This window comes from Hemibagrus wyckioides, linkage group LG10 (genome assembly GCF_019097595.1).
Source record: "Hemibagrus wyckioides isolate EC202008001 linkage group LG10, SWU_Hwy_1.0, whole genome shotgun sequence".
In the NCBI taxonomy this organism is placed as follows: domain Eukaryota; kingdom Metazoa; phylum Chordata; class Actinopteri; order Siluriformes; family Bagridae; genus Hemibagrus; species Hemibagrus wyckioides.
Genome location: NC_080719.1, coordinates 24,797,601 through 24,816,370, shown reverse-complemented (window position 1 = coordinate 24,816,370; position 18,770 = coordinate 24,797,601). Strand labels below are relative to the sequence as shown.

Genomic DNA, 18,770 nt, shown 5'->3' with positions numbered 1-18,770 from the left:
GAAATAATAGTCCAGTGTGTCTGCCACATAAAAATAAATCTCTCTCACACACTTGCTTTCCAATGGCTCATAAGACTGAGTCTTGTTAGTCACAGGTCAGGTCATCAAAATAAAATAAAGCTGCTGTGAAGTGACTGCTACCCAAAGCAAAAGAGAGCTCAGATTTGCATTTTGTGCAAAAGAAAAAAAAAACAAAAACAAAAACAAAAAAAAAGATACACCTAGTGGTCAAAAGAGGGACTACAATAAGCACTCAGAGTATGATGGGAATCACAATGACCCTTGTGGCTCGATCTGTTAACACATTCAGTGGAGGAGGAACAGCAGACAGGTGAGTAAATTAGAGGGTTGCCAGATTCACGTTTTTTTTTTTACCTCACTCTACAGACACAGATTATTATTCTATAACAGAAACAAAGGCACAGTGTAAGTAAAAACAGTGTGCTTATGATGTGTAGTAACATATTTCTATTGTAAGAACACACGCATATACACTATACTGGAAAAAGTTTTGGGACACCCCTCCAAATCATTGAAGTGTGTTGTTTTTCAGGGGTTGGACTCGGCCCCTTACTTCCAGTGAAAGGAACTCTTAATGCTTCAGCTTCATACCAAGACATTTTGGACAATTTCAACATGACTGCACACCAGTGACCAAAGCAAGGTCCATAAAGACATGGATGAGTGAGTTTGGTGTGGAGGAACTTGACTGACCTGCACAGAGTCCTGACCTCAACCCCATAGAACACCTTTGGGATGAATTAGAGTGGAGACTGTGAGACAGACCTTCTCATCCAGTATCAGTGCCTGACCTCACAAATGCGCTTCTAGAGAGGAATGGTCAAAAATCCCCATAAACACACTCCTAAACCTTGTGGAAATCCTTCCCAGAAGAGTTGAAGCTGTTATAGCTGCAAAGGGCGGGGCAACTCCATATTACATTCATGTGCAGGTAAAGGCAGACGTCCCAAAACCTCTGGCAATATAGTGTAGTTTCCATGTATACCAACAGCTCATATGTTCTATGCTAGCCAATTGCGTTGTTACCCATTTATCACACTGGACTATGGAAATGTCTCGTCACTGTACCTGCTGCATCCTGATAATTAAAACCCGCTCTGTTCCATCCTCCTCCACGTGTCATGTAAATGGCCACTTGTGTGACTCGTAAAGGGATGTGGACAAAGGTGTGTTGGTGGGTATGTAATAAAAAATAAAAAATTTTAAAAAACAACAGGTACTTACCGAGCCATCCGATGCACTTGCACCCACTTTGTCACCAGCTGCGTTCCAACACACTTCAAAAATGCCCCCTGTTCCCCTGTAGCTATGAACTAAAGCACCAGTCTGTGGAAATATAATGAAATTTGCTTTCAATAATATACCATGGCAGCTATGTCATTTTTTTGACAGCTAGTTTGCTCAAGTCGTATGTGGTTATATGGGGTTTAAAAGCTCTTCATTTTCCCCCACTGCTAGTACTGGGAAAATGGAAGTACGAGAAAATATCATTTGCGCCATAGCTGTGGGCAGTGCGTCCGACACGGAGATGATCAATTCTAATTTTGACAACATGCCTAATGACTGACGTGTTCATGCACAATAAGAGGAGCTCAATATTTACCATCTTGTACAGTCAGACTCTTACCTGTGTGTTCCAGATGTGTACACATTTGTCGAAAGAGCCGCTGGCCAAATGGCGGCCGTCGGGGCTAAAGGCGACGCTGTACACCGGCTCCTGGTGTTTGGTTAATGTGTGGATGCAGATGCCTCGATCTACATCCCATAGCCGAACAGTGGAGTCAAAGGATGCGCTGGAGGGATAAGAGAAAGGAAAAAAGGAGCAAACTTCAGCATCACTGTAATACATTCTATAAATACATAAATACTTTACACAATGTAAAGCGTGAACGGAGATAAAGCGTTACCTGGCGAGCATGAGATTGGCGTTAGGATTGTTGGTGCCAGGGCCGGTTGGGCTCCATTTTATAGTGTAAATTTCTTTGCTGTGAGCTTGCAAGTCATGAACGCATGTGTCCTGCTTCATACTCCAAATCTAAAACAATACAAAAACGTCAACTTTAACACATGATAAAGGACAAAGTGTTAGTCTAGTGAACAATACATGGGTCAAGGGTGGGGTTTATTATCATTCTTCAAAAGGACCTGTAGACTTTAGGAAAAAATCTATTAAATGTAATGCAACTGAACTTTGGAGTTTTATTTGTCGCCTGTGTGTGGCTGATAATTAAAGTGCAGCTTCTTTTTTCACAAATAAATCCACCTTAAAATAGCAACATTCTCAACAATTTTTGATTCAACATTGGAAAAGAAATTCAAAATTATGTGTGCAATAATAAATGTGTTAAATTCTGTAAAAAACCTGTAGAGACACAAAATTGTACCAGCAACATTGAGAGTCACGCGTTTTACAGCAGCAGAATATCTCATGGACTTTGTGTAATTGTGTGGCGCAGGTGTGCAGTGATCGCTTCCTGTTTTCACAACTACAGTGTCCGAGAAGTGCAAAACACAATAACAATCAGAAAACACAAGTAGAATTCAGACAGTGTGGAAGAGGTAGGTATAGTTTTTGTGAATGGAATTCTTCCCTCTGATTGGACGAGACATCTGTCACTCAGAATCTAAAGGAAGTAGGAAATTGTGTATCTAACTTTATTTCTTGTATATGTGTGGAGTTCTGCCTTCACTTTAAACCATTTGTTCTTCGATAGTGCAGCTTTAAATCTTTTAAAGAGAATAACAAACATATATATTTATACTGATAAGAAAATGGAGTTCATTCAGCGCTACTGTGAGGAAGGACGTTCATATGGTGTGATGTTGGATATACTGATAGTGTATCATGGAGTAAAGATTAGTTTACGATCTCTAAAAACACACCAGGAATGTTTGTTTGATTAAAGGATGTAAGGAGCGCTATAAGAGCAGAGCTGTGTTCATACACACACCAATCCACTTTAATTCAGGACTTCCTGTAGATCCTGAGTGACCGATGTCTCGTCCAATCAGAGGGAAGTATTTCATTCACTAACTGTACCTACCTTTTCCACTTTGTCTGAATTGTCTGTGTTTTTGGATTTGTTATTGTGTTCTCCATACACAACGCATAACAGTGTGTTTTAAGGTGAATCTTGGCCTTACCTTCAGTGTCATGTCATCAGAACATGATGCCAGCAGGTTGCCAGTTGGATCCCATTTGATTGCATTTACTTCATTCTAGAAAAGAGAGGGACGAATGCTGAGGATAAGCGCGCACACTTTTTTTGTTGGAAGAATAAAGCAGAGGCAGCAGCAGCATGCGGACGGAGCTTACTGTGTGTCCTTGGAATGTCTTTATGGGTCGGTCCTGGCCCAGTTTACACACGTGAATGCACATATCCGTGCTGCACGAGGCAAACGTGTTGTTGCTTTGCCAGTCCACATCCAGAGCAGGTGCTGAGAGAGGGAAGAAAGAAAGAAAAAGAGAATTTGTGCTTACGAGACTCTATTTGCCCCGAGGCTATCTTAGCTCAACTTTCTTTTAGAGAAGCTGCTATATTAATGTCACCTCTTGTCCTGCATCTTCACTTGAAATAGCTCTACTCTAATTTAAAGTAGCAGACTACAGAAAAGAGATTTGTACAATAAATACCAACACTCAGCAATCGTGCCTCTTGCAAATGTAATTTTATTCAGCTTTACCAGCACCAAATGTAATTTAAGATGTTTGTGACTTAAAGCAAGGGATAAATCACAGTTTTCTGAAAGTGAACAATAAATCTTAGGTGTTAGCAATAAAACACTAGTCCCTTGTGATCTGGCAATTTACAGGAATTTGAATTTCACATAACACCCTTAGTGAGTCCTTTTTTTTGATCCCAATCCCGATTTTAGTGGCTAAAGCAGCTATAGTGAAAGTATACACCGATCAGTATAACATTATGAGCAGTGACCGGTGAAGTGAATAAGGCTGAGTATCTCCTCATCATGGCACCTGTTAGTGGGTGGGATATATTAGGCAGCAAGTCAACATTTTGTCCTCAAAGTTGATGTTAGAAGCAGGAAAAATGGACAAGTGTAAGGATTTGAGCCAAATTGTGATGACTAGACCACTGGATCAGAGCATCTCCAAAACTGCAGCTCTTGTGGGGTGTTGCCGGTCTGCAGTGGTCAGTATCTATCAAAAGTTCTCCATGGAAGGAACAGTGGTGAACCGGAGACAGGGTCATGGGCGGTCAAGGCTCACTGATACACGTGGGGAGAGAAGGCTGGCCCGTGTGATCCGATCCAACAGACGAGCTACTGTTGATCAAACTGCTGAAGAAGTTAATGCTGGTTCTGATAGAAAGGGGTCAGAATACGCAGTGCAGGACGGGTCAGGGCTGTTTGACAACACAATATTAGGCATAATGTTATGCCTGATCGGTGTATTTTCCATGTAGTCCTTTAACGTAAACTGTTGTGTGTGTGTGTGTGTGTGCGAGCATAGGAAAGGATCAAGATCCACTGCACAAGAGCTTCCTATTCTACAAAAATTATAGGCAGTTAAAGGTCTGCATTAAAACTGAAACAGATGAATGGCATTTCAAGCACCAGGTGGTTTCTATAAACCCATGTATAGACAAACACTTCAGATTGAATACATCAGCACTGATCCACAAAGAGGACCACACACAGATTTATGAAATTATCATTAAAAACATTTGTAAACTGCCACTTAATGTTTTTAGTTGTTTAGATATTTTTTCCACCTGGAAATTAATAAGTGTTTAATAAACGTGAAAGAAAAACAAGTGAGATTAGCAGTCTGTCTGTGGAGCACGGTGTAAACATCAGCAAGATGCACACAAGAGTACCTGAATGGAAGGGAAATTGCTGCTTGGCCTCTCCTGTATGAGCATCCCAAATGATTGTTGTCTAAAACAGACAGAAATCAATACTTTAATCTAATAAAGCAAATACTTAATACAACATAAATAAATAAATAAATTGCTCTGCATACCTTATCTACACCAGCGCTAAGGATAAAATTTCCTTTCTTGTTCCATTTCAGCGCAAATATAGGGCCTTTATGCTGACCCAGGGTGCTGGCAAGATTACCTAGAGAAAAAAGAAAAAGCATTATGTGAGCATCACAAAAAAAACCAGCACAAATTGGGCTCTTGCATAAAGCTGAAAGGAGACACACTTACCATCTTTTGTCCATATTCTGGCAAAGCCATCATAAGAGCCTGTGGCTAATAATGTACCCTCACTCTGTGAAAATGGAAGAACAGATATATCAAGCCCCCCCACAAAACAAAACTAAAGAGCAGTGTGTAGGAAAAGAGTGCAGCCTCTGAAACAACACTCACATTCCAGTCTAATGATGTAACGTCTTTGTTGCTGGGCACGTCCTGGCCTCCCTCTCGTATACAGTGCCTGAGCACGAGCTGTGTGGAGCTGCTGGTGCTGTTCTCACTCAGGTTCCATATGCGAGCCGTCGAGTCCCCAGACCTACAAACGTATGAAGAAAGTGAGCCGGAGAACGGGAGACGGTGTGCCAACCACACTGTTCACTATATATAATACACATCGATAAAGGGAGCCAGCAGGAATAGTGGACAAGCAACTGACCCAGAAGCGAGCAGGTCGCTGACGGGGTTCCAGGCGCAGATGAACACCTCAGACTCGTGTCCCCTCAGCACCATCGCTTTATTCTGGGGAATCTCCACATCTCCGTCTACCTCCATCATGTCTGCATGGTTATCTACAGAGGAAAGAGCATTCAGAAACATCTTTTTTTCTTTCTTTCTTTTTACTGAAAACAACTCAAGTGGCATGGAATAGCAAATAGTTTAGACTCACTAGGTAAGGCATGTGCACCGTTCTCCTCTCCGTTGGCGGTGTTCTCTCCGTTTTTGGCGTTGCCCTGCATGTTGGTGCTGGAGGCCGGAGGTGCGGCTGCAGCTTGCTGCTGTGCCAGTTTGTCTCGGTAGGCTTGCTGGCGTGTCTGCACCACGTCAGGCATCACAGCGTCGATCAGAGACAAGGATTCGATCGGCCGGCCGTCAAACAGGGTGCCGTCCTGAACACACGGGCCAGAAATATTCTTACACAGATCAAATTTAGTGCAGAATTCCAAACACAACAACCTTCCTGTAAAGTGCTTTATTTATAATGTTTTAGAATAATTTTAAATATAGTAGTAGTACGTCGTTAGTTGTCAGACAAGTTAGAATTGCAAATACATAAATAAATAAATAAATAAATAGTTAAATAAATAAATAAATAAATAAAATATTAAATTATATATATAAATAAAATAAATAAATCATATAACGTTTATTTAAACAAAGGACATTTAAATACTTAAAAGAAAATTTCTAAAATAAACAAACAAAATATTGAAGTTTGTATTAGTTGGTTAACATTTGAGAACAAAAAAGCTTTCCATTTACAAAGTCTGAGCAAAAGAAGAGGCAGAGCTCCATCTTACCTCGTTGATACTGACTTCTGCCTCCACATACTGCAGGCCCTTCTGGATGATGGAGATGAGGGCAGCAGGGGGCACTAGGGCTCCGTTGATGTTGGACTGGCTGATGTGGCTCTCTATGCCAAACGTGAAGGCTGAATGGGAAAACCCTGCCAGGGGAAGGAGGGGGGGAAAAAAAAAAAAAAAAAACACACACACATCAGTGTGCAGCTCTCATGGGGATCGCCTTGCTTTCGCTCCGGTTCCTCCGAGAACCCACATGTGCTGTCAGATTAATGTGGCCCTGCTGTTTACTTATTGATGCTTGTGTAGAAATTTAAATATACATGTAAAAAAAATAAAATGGGATTACTAGCCTGATTACAGAAAGCTTGTTTTATCTGTTGAACATGGGAGAAATATCAGTTAGTTGTATAAGTAATAGTACCTGACTCCTGTAGGTATCTGTACACCAGAAAATTGACCTCATCACTGCTTATGCTCATCTTTACACCTGCTTACACCATGAGGTCAGCACACAGGATACAGGCCTGTGAGAAGAGAGAGACAGAAGGACAGACAGATATAACACCAAGTCATTACAAGCAGTCAATAACAAGTCAATAACAGTAGTAGTAATGGGTAAAGTAAAAAGCTGCACAAGAGGTTTCAGCATTATCTGTGTGTGTAAATGGATTCATGCTGTTTAAACAGAGTTAACAGATCTCCCTGCTGATAGGGGCATGAGTGTGTATGCTACTGCCACCGTTTAGTGCAGTTTGTTCTCTCCTGTACAGCTGAATAACAAGCTGCACTTCCTCCTGCTGCCATTATAGTGTGGGGGCGCTGTGGGATCAAAATCACAAAAGGAGCCAAAGCCAGGAGGACTACAGAGTGAACACACACTTATCAAGTTACTAGAAAATGTTTTGGTCTAGTGAGGTTGCCATTCACATCTGGCGTACACTTACACTGGTGAAGCCAGTGTGCTAATTAATTAACTGAAGAAACTCCAAAGTGTAGATCTCACACAAGAAAACAAATCGATCTAGAAATTCCGGCCCATATTCATCAGCAGTAAGATCTCTGTTCTTGTTAAGAAATATGGATCCCATGTATTCCAGCATGAATATAATGCAAAAGAAACCTTTATAAACATTGTAGAGGAAAATCCCATTGAGGCTTCACTGAAGTGCAGACTAATCGATTAAGCTACATTATCACAGAAATCACAAAGATCACCGATCATACGACTCTGTACAGAGATATAAACATAACAGTGTACTGTCATCACGTCCATCTTGTCCTCTAAACAGAAAGACCACAAATCAGTATGCCTAGAATGATTCACTGGCTAGTCAGGAAGTGCTAGGTGCACAATTCTTCTAAAATTCTTAACTTACAAAGAGGAAAAGGCTCAGTAGTTATTAATAATAATCATAATTAAAATAATGACACCACACCTGTTCCTCAAACTGCACCGAGGTGTAATCTTATATACACACGAAAATGTGATGACCAAAAGCACTATAGTAGATAGAGACCGTGAATAGGGATGAGGATGTGACTGTCATTTGAATTGAAGATCATTTTCCAGTAACAGTTCCTCTAATACCACAGCAATTTGTGTTTATGACTGAACGTCATGTTGTATTTTTTATTACCTGTGTAAACAGATCAGGCATAACATTATGACCACCTACCTAATATTGTGTTGGTCCCTGCCAAAACAGCCCTGACCCGTCCTGCACTGTGTATTCTGACCCCTTTCTATCAGAACCAGCATTAACTTCTTCAGCAGTTTGAGCAACAGTAGCTCGTCTGTTGGATCGGATCACACGGGCCAGCCTTCACTGCCCACGTGTATCAGTGAGCCTTGACCGTCCATGACCCTGTCGCCGGTTCACCACTGTTCCTTCCTTGGACCACTTTTGATAGATACTGACCACTGCAGACCGGGAACACCCCACAAGAGCTGCAGTTTTGGAGATGCTCTGATCCAGTGGTCTAGCCATCACAATTTGGCCCTTCACAAGTCACAAGATCACGAGTTCATGATATATTTACTTTCTCAAATCAGTGACCAAAGTCAATATCTCAGAACTAATGTGTCTGATAAAATATTCTGATATTTAATAATAATGGGAGAAAACATGTTGACCGGACATCATGTGATCAACTTCTTGTTGCTGACACGTTTCTTATTTCCTGAGAGAACAGAAGTTGGTATTTTTTCCTAGTCAGAGATCATGAATGTAAAAGTTCAATCTCTAAATCAAACTCAGCATCAGTTCCTGTAACATTACAGCAGCTAAAAATCCCCTTCCCTTTTTTAATATCTATATGAAATTTATAATATGAGGGAATAACTGGAAAGGCCAAAAACGTCCTACAACAACAAACATGATACAAGGTTTTCATGGATTAATCAGTTCCTGTGAATGAGCTGTTATAATGTCCATATATACCATGCAGATAAATGCTGTGAATTAGTCAGCAGTGCAGTCAGAGCCGCTGCTGTAATTACTGGAGCCGTGTGTGAGCTCTCTCTGAAACTTCTACCTCGTGTGCATTGTGAATTACTCTCAGATTTAGACTTCTGTACTGTACACCAGGAAATTCTAAACAAAACTATAGTATTATTACAGTACCACGAACACGAGGTGTAGGTTTTGTCCCAGCAGGATTAGTGTCTGGGTAAATAAATCATCGGTCATGGAGATGTTTCTGTTCTTCAGCTGATGAACTCGTTTAGCTGCTTGTGGGTGAAAATCGGTACTGATAATCACGTAAGCGTAATGCGACACATACTGGCAAGTCCTGAGTGAGATGGCACATGCAGACGTGACTCACGGAACTCGTTCATTCATTTCAAGAATTCTTTTGTGTCATGTTCATCACCCTGAGCATTCCCACGTTGTTCCTCCTGTTTCTCTTCTCTGGAAGCTCACTACACTTCAGGTGTGTGTGTGCGTGCGTGTGCGTGCGTGTGAGACCTCGTGTAGTAACGCCTACACTCAGCGTTTTTTTGTGGGCGGAGCTTAGGTGGAGGCAGAAAGCTTTCCCTGACCACTTTACAAGCGGTAGATTTGTTTGTTTTTAAACAATGACCGGTCAAAATCCAAATTGATCCGACTGTCCACGGCCGAGAATGTTATTTGAAAAAAAAAAAAGAACTTTAATGGACGGAACCGGATTGGCCGAGCCATACACGCTCGCTCGATGGATGGACAATGTGACAGGATGACCTCAGGCTGAGTGACCTGACATCTACACCTATCTGACAGAAAAACGAGTGCTTCTGGCAACTGTAGGAAGGGAGATGACACAAACAGTTTCCTTTCTTTAGTCTCCGGTCGTTAGCTACCAGTTAGCTAACTTACACGCTAAAAAGTTAGTGTTACATGAGAAATCATTGTGCTTGTTCCCCAGTTTCTGATGAGGTGGGCATGCATAAGAAACCAACGACAAACAATAGTCTCTTTAACTTTATCTGATAGGAGATGTGCGCTGCAAACGCCAGCACTTTTAATGATCGTTTCTGTCCAGTCCGCTCATTTTATCGAGTTTGACCACAACTGTTGTCGTTTTTTTGTCTGGCAGTGACAGCAGGTATGCGATAAAACTTCATATTAGAGCCTGTACTCCGTCAATTCTGTCACACAACAACACAACAAGATGACATTTGCGTTCCTTGTGTAGCTGGACTCTACTGGTTTGTATTGGCTAGCGCTGTGACGTAATGGTAACGTCGGCACTATAAGAGATGAGTGTTTGCACAGCCCTAACTGGCATGCTGTTTTCCTACCGCCAAACATAAGCATCCATTACTCGTTGGCTTCATCCACACGGTGACTCCAGTACAAATAATTTTAGACCGCACGTTATCCGTTATATTGATTTTCCCTGAAACCCTGAGTAGATCTGAGTGAGCTCAGATACAAACTGATCAAAACCGATGCGGCTGGTACAGACCCAGTTTTAGGTTTTTAGACTCGAGTTACAAACTTTGGCTTGTGTTTTCTATCCTTCGTTATTATAAGGAGTGAGAGAGAAAAAAACGCTGTTTTTGGCCTATGTTTAGCTACGAGTCAAACCGCATTCAGCAGATACCAGAAGCAAATGATGAATTAGAGAAGCAGTTAAATATTTCTAACAGCTTTTGTAGAGTAAATAATAAAGTAATTGTAGAGTATAATAAATAACCTGATACTGACACATCCAGAAAAAAGGCAGATTAATTTATTTAGTGACATTTGAACCTTGTAAATGTAATAGTTTAGCAGGCGTAAACGATCCAGTGTTGAATGTCCGGCCCAGTGGCTCATTTGCGGCTACAAGACTTTTTGCTCTCTAGGACAAAAGCGAAGGTTAGAAACATTTCTATTATCATGCCCATTTTTGGGTGTGGATGTTTTGTTCTATTTCAAGAGCGTGCAGCTGTGGTGCTAAAACACCTCTCCGATTATTCTCTCACTTTCACTTCTTGCAGCACACAAGTTATCAATTTGAGATGTTTGCCAGAAACAACTTGTATAAGCCTGATTGAGAGCTTAGTGCAGAAACTTTTAAAGCTGAGGTTTGCTTAGAATCGATAACAAGGTGGTGTGGGATAAAGTGAGGACTTGTCTACCTTCCTCGTGTTTTGCCCTTTTCGCTGACTAAACATAAATTAAAAAAAGATCACTATCACCTGTATACTACCATAGAGAGATCCAGAACCAATCGGATAGCAACACTACGGCGTCAGCCAATCAGGCGGCGGGAGCTAAACCCAACGGCGTCTCTAAATCAATTTGTTTTTATCTCGCTCCATAGCCAAATTAAATCTCCTCATCAGTACAGAGAGCTCGTCTATATTATCGATCCGCCGGATCAACGGCCGAGGAGACTCTCCTTTCCGATAAACAGTGTTTCTGCAGAAGTCTCTCACGTAGAACAGGTGGAGTCACATTTATAAAGATGTTCACAAAATCTGTTTAAGCCAACATGCTTTCATTTGAAGCCAATATTCACTGAATACACGGTGAACAGAAAAAGAAAACGCACACAATAAAATCATAAAGGCTTCGGTGGCAGGGTTTCATTCAGTCGCTGGTGGAGTGCAGAGTGCAGGATATCCTTCACAGTCCTGACCGGCTGATATTAGATTAGTGAAGCCTGAACTGGATGCTTGAGAAATTACAAGCTGATAAAAGGTGCATCACATGGATGCTCTCGATACACCATGTCCAGATCTCAGGAGCTGAAGCTACGCACGTTCTGTAGGAAATCGGTGGAAGGTGTGATGGTGGCGCACGAAGCGACGCTGCTGCTTTAATAACGCGGCGCCGAGATCAAAGAAAACACAGATTAGCCTTCACCCCATTCCCAAAGTACATCACACCTCTGTACTGGGTGTGAGTTTGCGTCAGGCTTTACGCAGAGCCTTTCACACGCTCCTTGTGACGAGTATGAACTCTGCTCACACAAACATCTCAAGGACTCGCTACGCCATCACAATAACGATGAGTCCACCGACGGCACTGAAAACATGGGACATTTTTCAAGTTGAAATATTTATTTTTTTCAAGCACAACAGTCTCTTCCGGCAGTAGGTTTCCACACACCCCCTCCTCGTAGTATCTGGCCTGATCGGTCTGGTGGGAGAACAATGAGCGGCGCTTATTACATGCCACATGCTACCACATGCTGTCGTGATGGATTAAGTAGGATGTAGCAACAAACTACTTGTGATGCATCACGTTCTCCAAGGAAGAGAGGAGCAAATAAGGAGCTACAGCCACCGAGATAAACGCGTCTCCTCTGCTGACCTGCTTTGAGCTCCGTCTCCATCAGTGCCTATTTGACCACGAAAGGAATATTACACAGCGGGGCCGAAATGGACTTCTCCCCTCTGAGGCAGGGTTACGCTTCAAATGTCCTACTGGCCTCACCGAGGTCAAAGTTTTCCATTTGATCCTGCCAAAAACAAACATGCGCAAAAAGATAGAAAGAAAATCCACATAACTCAACTAAACTGCAGAGGGGTGTTGTTAGATTGTGTGAAGAAAGGGTTGCAGCAGGATTTCCTTTTCTGAACAATACATAAGCATAATATTGCTTCCATTGTTTTTTTTTTCTCCATGCTATGAAGTGGAAAAAAATGCCGCAGTAGGGTTGATGTGGGAAAAAACTGGACTTCAATACTATTAGCACACAATAAGACGTGGCACTAGAATAAAACTTCTTCCAAAACAAAATATGGCTCCATTCATTTTCTGGTGGCCAAATAAAGTTTCTACATTCTTAAAAAGAAAGGAATGCACCGGCAAGTGAGGTCAGCAGCACCGAAAGGCCTGGAGGAACATGAAGGACAACGAAAGATGATGACCAGAGATTTATTGTCTTGGTGAAGACAAAAACACCTCTTCACAATATCTAGCCAAGTCCTGAAGAATGCAGGCTTATCATTGTTATGCCAGGGTTTACCTCTAGATCCAGTGATAACACTGGACACTGGACACTGGACAGATCAGAGACTTCTTTACACATTCTGCCCGGTGCTGGAACATGATTCGTGGGATGGACGAAACCAAGTCACATGACCTCAACCCAACTGAGCATGCTTTTCACTGAAGACAAAACTGAAGGTATTTGGAATTATCTGTGGGTTCTAGACTTCGGGCAGTTACTGAATACAAATAATCCTTATATTTAAACTCCATCATCAGAGTTTGCTTGCTCTGGCGAGACAAGAGAAGAGACGCTAAGAGAAGAGATGAGAAGAGACCACACAAGAGAAAAGACGATGAGAGACGAGAAGAGAAGAGACGAGATGAGACGAGACAAGATGAGAGACGAAAACATGACAGGGTTTGACTTAAAGATGGACAAACAGTGTGCGTTGGTCTTATTGGCCTAAACCTGGACATGGTAGATAGCTGACTAGGAATTTTTGACTCCCGCCAGGTTGAGGAGGGGCGTGTTTCAGTCAGGAGAGCACGTGTTATCACCTGAATACAGGTAGAAGACAGATCAGCCTCCAGAGGAGATCAGGAGAAGAAAATAAAAGTGACTTTACACAAAGAAGAGTTCTTCTCTAGATGCTTGACTTGGCTGAATGAGGCCTTGAGGACAGAGCGGAAACATGGATAGTAGTTATTCGGATATGAGAGCTCCAGGCGTTTAAGAGAAATTTCTTTGGAGCAATGGAGAACTTTCCTTCAATGGCAGAAGCAGAATAAACGCCATGAAGAAAAGGTGTTTATGTTGTGAAGATCTGCTGCTTGGTTAATAACTAGTCATCTTTGTGTGTATAAAAACCGTGCTGTGAACTACTTCTAAAAGCAAGAAAACCTTCTACTTATCAGAGGTACAGTCTTCACATAAAGGTCTCCAGTGCTGTGGGTGCAGAGTAAATGTTTACGGTCATGATATCATGGAAAACTTTCTGCTTTTTATAAGAAAATCAATCCCTGCCTTCATTCTCAGCTTTTCCATTCACCTGCAAGGACACAGGGGGGAAGTTTCATTCAAATTCTAGCAAAGGAGCAGTGAGGGCTGCCAAAAGATCAGTCTTGGTGTAACCAGTGGTGACAAACTGGAGAAGGAACCACAGAACAGGACGGGATTTAAAGCTGCACAGTCAGTGTGGGGTAAAACAGTAACTGGTTCAGATAACAGAATCGTGCAGGACATGACATCGTAATAATGGTAGAATAAACTCATTAGGCATGTTGGAGGAGATTTTTTCTTCTTACTATAAATCACTCTAGCCCATTTTGAAAAGGTTCAGTGCTTCACAGATGAACTTGATCTCTTCACACAAGCTGCCCTAGTGAGAGTAAAATGAGCTAATCCCCCATCCCCCAACTCACACACACACACACACACACACACACCTCCTCCACCATGTCCGATGCTGAGTGGACAGACGGGAGGCAAATAAAAATTGATTATTCCCTGTCTTCACTGCTGTACTAAGGAGTAATCAATGATAAATTAGGTTCAATCTCCAGCAGTCAGCTCTTATCATTTCTCATCTGCAGACGAGCCCAGTGAACGTTTCCAGGAATTCCCTTTACCTTTCACACCACAGAGAAATAACTACATTCAAATCTGTCCATCTCCCAGTCTGTGAGCATTAGCAGTGAGACCATATCTCAATAACCGATACGGTTCTGTAAGAACTCAGTGTTAAAGATGTGACCCTCTTTTCCTGCCTGCCAAACATCCTCATGGATCCCACAAGATTGGGATTTGTGCAGTTCTACTCCATCATCGAGCTAAACAGCAGAACATTACAGAGCCCTATAAAGGCTGAACAGAACCAGAGGTCTTTACATTAAAAAAAATAATAATTAAAATTGAAATAAACATGCAATACTCTACAGCAACTTCACATGATGAGACGAGTCTCCTAAATAATGTCAGAATGTCAAGACTGCTAATCTGAAATGAGCTGGAGAAAGGGGGCGGGGCTTCCAGGGAGCATTGTTTAACACCTGAGAGTTAAAAACACCTACATAGCCGTCATTTCAGAATCACTTTTATTGCCAAGTACTGTAGGATTTACATATACATATTCTACATATTTACATATTCTTATGCTGACCGGCTCATGACATGTTTTTCTTTTTTTGGGGAGAAGGTTTTTTGGTATCCTGTAGCTGCATACTCCGATGACCAGATTTCACCCAGTTTTTTTCCCAGCAGATCCGGTCACCTGCCAAGCCCCACCCATCCAGCTCTCCCCTATTATACAGCTATGATGATGATTCAGGGATGGTGAAGGAAACGAACACATGTTCTGGGAGACACGGGAAGCCCTTCAAGTGCAACTGCTGCTCACGCTGCATCACGGTCCTACAGTTAGTGACCACAAGACACTTTCACAATAAACCCAGTCTCACACAGCTTTGAGTCGTTCACACTTTTAAAAGAAAATACACGTGTCCTTACCACAGTATCAAGTATTTTTCCGCAAAGCAAACGTTTTATAAGGATCCTGTCCGAGTGTCTCAGCACCTAGAGAGAGAGAGAGAGAGAGAGAGAGTTAACATCTGGACAGTACAGGTCACAACATTCACTAAAAATATGTAGACAAACAAAAGGATTTTAGAATTAAACACAAAAGTAACAACAAAACAACTGACTCAACTCATTGTGAAGTGTGCAGTGCAGGGGTGTGTGTGTGTGTGTGTGGGTGGTGGTGGTGGTGGTGGTGGGGGGGTATGGGTTATGGCTGGTGTGTGTGTGTGTGTGTATATGGGGGGTAAGGATGGTGTGCAAGTGTGTGTGAATAGTAATAATAATAATAATAATAATTCATTATAATTTTAATGGTATCACACTCAGAAAGCTGGAATGTTTCACAATTGTACAATAAAGCTGCTATCAGAGGTTTTTTTTAAAAAAAAGATGTTTATTATTATTTTATAGAAATGTGATAAGCTCTTTCCCCTCACTGATGATATACAACATGATGTTTAAACAGGACGAATGCTCTTTAACTGACGTAATTCCGGTGAAATCAGCTGACCTAACGTCATCATTCACCCTGCTCACGCTGCCGTTACGCTCGTCTGCTACGGGAAAGAAAAGGCTGCTAATTATTCTTCCTCCCTTCCAGAGATCAGAGCTGTTCCTCTTAAAACATCTCTGACTGAACCGAGGAAAATCAAAAGAACACACACAACCTCGTTTACACACCTGGCCACATCAGGACAAAAACCAGATCCGCATGAAAGCATTTCATCATGTGCTTTTATAGCTGTAGACTCCAGCTGGCCTAAAATATACTGTGTAAATCAGCTCGTTTAATATGCAAATCAGCTCATTTAATATGTAAATCAGCTTATTACATTCAAACACCATTCTACTTTAAGTCGAAGTTTTTATGATTTGGGATTATTTTCCTCTTTTTTTATGAATAAAGTTCTTTAAGAGACAGGGATTCAATTTGCCTTTTCACTTTAACAAAAAATAACAATAATAAGACTTTTCTGTATTGGTCTCAACACATCAAGCACACTTTCTCACTGAGGTGTATTTAAAGATGTGTTCGGTGACAGATGTCAGATTCTCAGGATATTTACTGTTACTGAAATATATATTTTTTCCATCACGCCTGGACAAAAACGTACATCGTCTCTAGCTGCCATGTCCTCTCAGGAACAGCACTCAGGCTTAGGCCAAAATAACCGATCCGATATCACCCGGTCTGCTTCGAGGCTCAAGCTGCAGTGAAAAAAGTGCTGAGATCCTGAATGAACGGAAACACAGGACATGAAGCAAACACGCTGTGTATCAGGGTCTGTGGACTAAATAACCCGAGGTGAAGAATAAAGCTGAAGAACTACAGAAATGTGAACTGATGAATAACAAAAAAAAAAAAAAAAAAAAAGTAGGAAAGAGTTTTCCTTCAAATCTATTATACATCACTGAGTTACAGCCAGAAACCGTTTAACAGAATGAATTTTTTCTTTCATGGCCGATTTGCTTTGCGGTTCAAACCAGAAGTGTCCATTTTGCTGAAGATTCAGACTAATAGCAGTGAAAGCAGCGTGTGAAACTCCTGAACTCCTGAAAAAATGGAAAGACCTTTAAAAAGCAAATCTCACAAGCCTAAAAGTGCAAACTGGGTTATATTTGGCGGTGTGTAACCTTAATAAGAAAACAAACAGAGCCTGCATGGTTTCACATCTCGCATGGCAGTGAGGTTACGATGGATATCAGCACTAAACGAACGTCACACCTCGTGGCCTTCCGTTGGGTTTTTACATACATTTGGGCATTATCTGATATTATCGGTCAGGCCACCTCACAGACGATCAGTTGCACAGAGATTTCCTTCATCGTCTGGCTTTGCCCATAGTAACATCATCTGCTAACATTTAGCCCGTTGTGTACAGAGCTGTTCGGATAAAATCTAAGAAGCAGGTCTGTCTCACGCTAAACTGTCCAGATGAACAGCCATTAAGAATTTGTTTGACGTTTTTCTCCCCTGGCATTTGGGACTGATAAAGGCGGCCTTCACGCTGAATATTAACACGATAAATAACATTGCCATTTCCACACATTCTGTCAAATAAACCGAAGTGAAAAGCCGGGGCATTACGCAATCGACCATCATAACACCAACGCCATTTCACTTCTAGACTCACTACTATATTCAATAAATAAATCTCTGGAGCTCTATTATAATGTGTTTTGCTTCAGGAAGATTTCAGACCTTCAGTGAGAAGAGGAAAACCCTGCGAGTATCCCGAAGAATCCAGATATGGACCAGCTCCAGTTGGATCCTGCTTCATGGAGATTTCGGACATTCGAAGAGAAGATGCAGGCCCCATGTGGACTTTGAGGACAACAACCTCCTAATAAATACACACACTAACATTCTACACATGCTGTATCTCCATCACACAACTCCAACTGACTGTTTATGACTGAAGAAAGAACATTATTCATAATCACACTCTCCGGTGTTTATAATCATTTATAATCACACTCTCCGGTGTTTATAATCATTTATAATCACACTCTCCGGTGTTTATAATCATTTATAATCACACTCTCCGGTGTTTATAATCATTTATAATCATTTATAATCACACTCTCCGGTGTTTATAATCATTTATAATCACACTCTCCGGTGTTTATAATCATTTATAATCACACTCTCCGGTGTTTATAATCATTTATAATCACACTCTCCGGTGTTTATAATCATTTATAATCACACTCTCCGGTGTTTATAATCATTTATAATCACACTCTCCGGTGTTTATAATCATTTATAATCACACTCTCCGGTGTTTATAATCATTTATAATCACACTCTCCGGTGTTTATAATCATTTATAATCACACTCTCCGGTGTTTATAATCATTTATAATCACACTCTCCGGTGTTTATAATCATTTATAATCACACTCTCCGGTGTTTATAATCATTTATAATCACACTCTCCGGTGTTTATAATCATTTATAATCACACTCTCCGGTGTTTATAATCATTTATAATCACACTCTCTTCTACTCCACTCGCGGTTTCAAAAGAACACTGACAACAGATCAGCCGAATTCAGTTCAACGTACAGCGTTCTTGCTTATATAACACCCGAGTGGTCAGATGAACTTCAGTGCAAATTCACGACCCCTAAATGTGTGACCAGTGTTTAAAAAAAAAAAAAAAAAAAAAACATGACTGTGATCCATGCTCTCTTCTTTCCATCTACACCTGCAATACCTCAAACTCCTGGCGGCAATGACAGAGGAGACAGAAGACGAAGAACAGAAACCCTGCTAGAGTCGTACAAAAAGAAGGAA

General features: G+C 41.3%; 1 protein-coding gene across 1 annotated transcript in view; it reads right to left on the bottom strand.

The window, feature by feature from the left end:
* tbl1xr1a (TBL1X/Y related 1a) overlaps positions 1–18,770 on the bottom strand; it is a 61,308-nt gene that overhangs the window by 2,633 nt on the left and 39,905 nt on the right. Inside the window, exons 3-16 of the mRNA XM_058400869.1 lie at positions 15,401–15,466; positions 6,906–7,008; positions 6,482–6,627; positions 5,851–6,070; positions 5,620–5,752; positions 5,358–5,499; positions 5,196–5,259; positions 5,006–5,103; positions 4,860–4,920; positions 3,338–3,459; positions 3,166–3,240; positions 1,929–2,056; positions 1,649–1,814; positions 1,246–1,347 (exon numbers count right to left, since the gene is read on the bottom strand). Coding sequence (XP_058256852.1) covers positions 1,246–1,347; positions 1,649–1,814; positions 1,929–2,056; positions 3,166–3,240; positions 3,338–3,459; positions 4,860–4,920; positions 5,006–5,103; positions 5,196–5,259; positions 5,358–5,499; positions 5,620–5,752; positions 5,851–6,070; positions 6,482–6,627; positions 6,906–6,963 — 1,515 coding nt within the window. The 5' untranslated portion in view covers positions 6,964–7,008; positions 15,401–15,466. The remainder of the gene's footprint in view (positions 1–1,245; positions 1,348–1,648; positions 1,815–1,928; positions 2,057–3,165; positions 3,241–3,337; positions 3,460–4,859; positions 4,921–5,005; positions 5,104–5,195; positions 5,260–5,357; positions 5,500–5,619; positions 5,753–5,850; positions 6,071–6,481; positions 6,628–6,905; positions 7,009–15,400; positions 15,467–18,770) is intronic.